General features: G+C 43.0%; 1 protein-coding gene across 1 annotated transcript; it reads right to left on the minus strand.

Annotated features, from left to right (window-relative positions):
• Window positions 1-1,336: 1,336 nt before the first annotated feature.
• Window positions 1,337-2,418, minus strand: LOC116811222 (sperm protein associated with the nucleus on the X chromosome N1-like). Its single transcript, XM_032756284.2, has 2 exons — window positions 2,300-2,418; window positions 1,337-1,652 (listed from the first exon to the last, which is right to left on the minus strand). Exons 1-2 carry the CDS (start codon window positions 2,372-2,374, stop codon window positions 1,419-1,421), a joined length of 309 nt encoding a protein of 102 aa, XP_032612175.1. The 5' UTR covers window positions 2,375-2,418; the 3' UTR covers window positions 1,337-1,418.
• Window positions 2,419-2,825: the final 407 nt, after the last annotated feature.

The raw sequence follows: 2,825 nt of genomic DNA on the forward strand, positions 1-2,825 counted from the left end.
TCAAAGAGTAAGAAAAAAAGCATTGGGATTTTTTGTTTTTACTTTGTGGTCCGACAACTTGAAAGAATATTCTTTTATTCCAAAGATGGTATGGGGGGATTTTGTTCTGGAAATCAGTGCTAGGTATTTAGGTATTTGGTTGGAGAAAAGAAAACTGGTTTTTGTCTCTTGATATTTAGTATATATTTTTTTCCTGTTATCAATGACAATGTTATGACTTAGCAAACAACAGTTACAAATAACTAAAATTGTAATTGCTCCTGCATTTTTATTTATCTCCCTCATGTGTCCTGAGAAGACCTTCTTGTTTTACCTAATTATCTCTCCAACATCCCCTGAACTCTCAACAGGTAGGCACTATGTGAAGGTCAAGTCAAAGACAGAAACTAAAACCCCATCCACAGGTGACTCCATGCTGAATCCCTGTGGTGTCTTTTCCTGCTAACCGATGTGTGTCCACCAAGCAATTTTCTTTTTCACTATAAATATTATACTGTTTGACATTTTAAGAATCTGGTAATCAAAATCTATAGCCTTAATTAAATGATGAATTTCAGGAAATTATCATGCAAAATGGAAGTGTTATAAAGCCGATAATAGACACACTCTCCTAAAAATGATCTCACCGCATCACACCTAACCCTTCTCACCACCTTGCAGTTCACATTCCATGGAAAAAAGCTCCTCATACTTAGAGTGTTTTACTTTCCTTTTCCCAAGTCATGGCGATTTTGAATATTCACACTTTGCGGATATCAACACATTTCTAAAGCATACTTATCTTGATTAAAGACTGTTGAGGTCATTAAAACAGTAACATAAATGTTTAAGATGCATTGAAGATTTTGTTTTAGAATTGGCTTTTCAATCATTTCATTACAAGCAATGCTTTCCTGCTGTTTACTTACTCCTACATCTACTAGCTTCTTTTGTATTGTGCTTTGTGTTTTACAGAACATTTACTCTTTATAAAGCATATATTTCTAACCTAGGAAAATATCAAATGGAAAGGGGACGGGAATACCTTTGATATGTACATTCAGCAGCACTATGTGCTGCCAGGTACAGTTGCGTGAACATATACACATCTCCACTTCCCATGAGATAAAATTTTAAGAAGAAAATTTTCTTTAGGAATCAGTCCTCCCCCAGGCCTTACTTACAATGTCTGGCTTACTGTCAACCTGTGGGTCTGTCCACCAACCCTACAGGACCTCATATCCCTCCCTTCTCAAATGCCTACCTCTTCCCTTCCCTTCCCCCCCACCATCAGAAAACAGGCAGAGATATACACAGCCATCAGCTTCTCAAACTTGATTTTATTGTAATCATCGCCATTGGTGGGGAGGATTTGTCCAATTTGGTTTCTCCACGTTTTGCCAGTTCTCCCCAGCCTGTGAAGATCATCTTTCAGATGCTTATGGGTCTTCTTCCTCCTTGGCAGATGTTTCAGCTGATATTTCTAGTACTTTGTCCTCCTCCTCTTGCGCGGGATTGATGGAGTGCTCCGGGGATTGATCCTTCTCCCGTCGATTTGAATATATTTTCTTCACCTTCCTGTAGCGAACCACTAATAGTGTTGAGTATTCAGATGTTTTCATCTTTTTCAAAGTCGGTTTGGGGGCTGAGTCCCTGTTTGGTGTCTCCTGCATCTGTTAAGAAAACAGGGAGAGGCCAGAAAGACATTATTTTGGGTGAATAGGATAGAGACTGGATAGCAAGGGGGGCTTCATGAGAAGAAGGAATGCAGGTTGAGGAAGGGGTTTGATCCAGAGAAGAACAAGGTTGAATCACAGAGTAGGGATCTATGGGGAAGAAGAAGAGGAGCATGGGTAGGGTCATCTGTTAGTCCAAACTGCACAATTTTGTAAGTTCTTTGCTATTTTGCAGACCTTGGTCAAAGTGAAACATCCCATGGGGGTTCAGGCCATGAGAAACATCCTGCCTAACCACCTGTCCACAAGGCGGACAGAGGCCCAACTAAAGAAACATCCCTATCATATCTTGCTTGGCAAAGTTCTAAGGAACACCACAATGATATTCCACCAGAAAAAGGGCCAAACCACCTGATCATAAGAACATCTTATCAATATCCTGCCGGGCAGCAAGCCATCCTGCCCAGGGCCCTCCCACCCATACCTATAAGCACCCCAGCCTGTAAGCGGCGGTGGGCTCTGGCATTAAGCGGGTCCCCCACTTCCACAATTGTCTGCGATATTCCCGTGTTGCTGTTTGAGCTGCCCCCCTCTGTGTGTCTTTCTTTCACCCTCGCCTTCGCTTCAAAACCTAACAATCTTACCTCATCATTTTCATCGTCGGACTCGCAGGGGCTCTTCCTCTTCTCCCCATTGGTGCTGGGAGGTTTACTATCCATAATGAGGCTTTTGTAGCTTTTGAATCTTCCCAGTGGCCCAGAGCTCTTGCCCTCCCTATGTATACCCTCCTGGTGACAAGGCAAAGCCACACCCTTGAGCTTTGTTTGATCATACAGGCAGTGTCCCAGCCAATGGCAGCCCTAGGGTGTCTTAGACATCACAAATCACCACTGCTGACAACTCCCTGGGCTTGCGGGCGAGGGGTGACAGGGGTGTAGAGCAAACCAAATGCTGTTGTTGTTTCAGCATCCCCTGAAGATGCATCCCAAACCGATCTGCTGCCGCTCCTCATTTCTCCATGTTTAATGTTCATGGTTCACATGGAAGCAAGAGGATGATTCCTTCAAGCCCTTCCCCACAGTCATTCCTATTAAGTGATTCACTCTTTTGTCCTCCAGCCCTCACCATGACTTAGTATTTTCGATGTCTCACCTCAAATCCCCCAAGCTA

This window comes from Hylobates moloch, unplaced genomic scaffold, assembly GCF_009828535.3.
Source record: "Hylobates moloch isolate HMO894 unplaced genomic scaffold, HMol_V3 SCAFFOLD_7, whole genome shotgun sequence".
NCBI lineage: Eukaryota > Metazoa > Chordata > Mammalia > Primates > Hylobatidae > Hylobates > Hylobates moloch.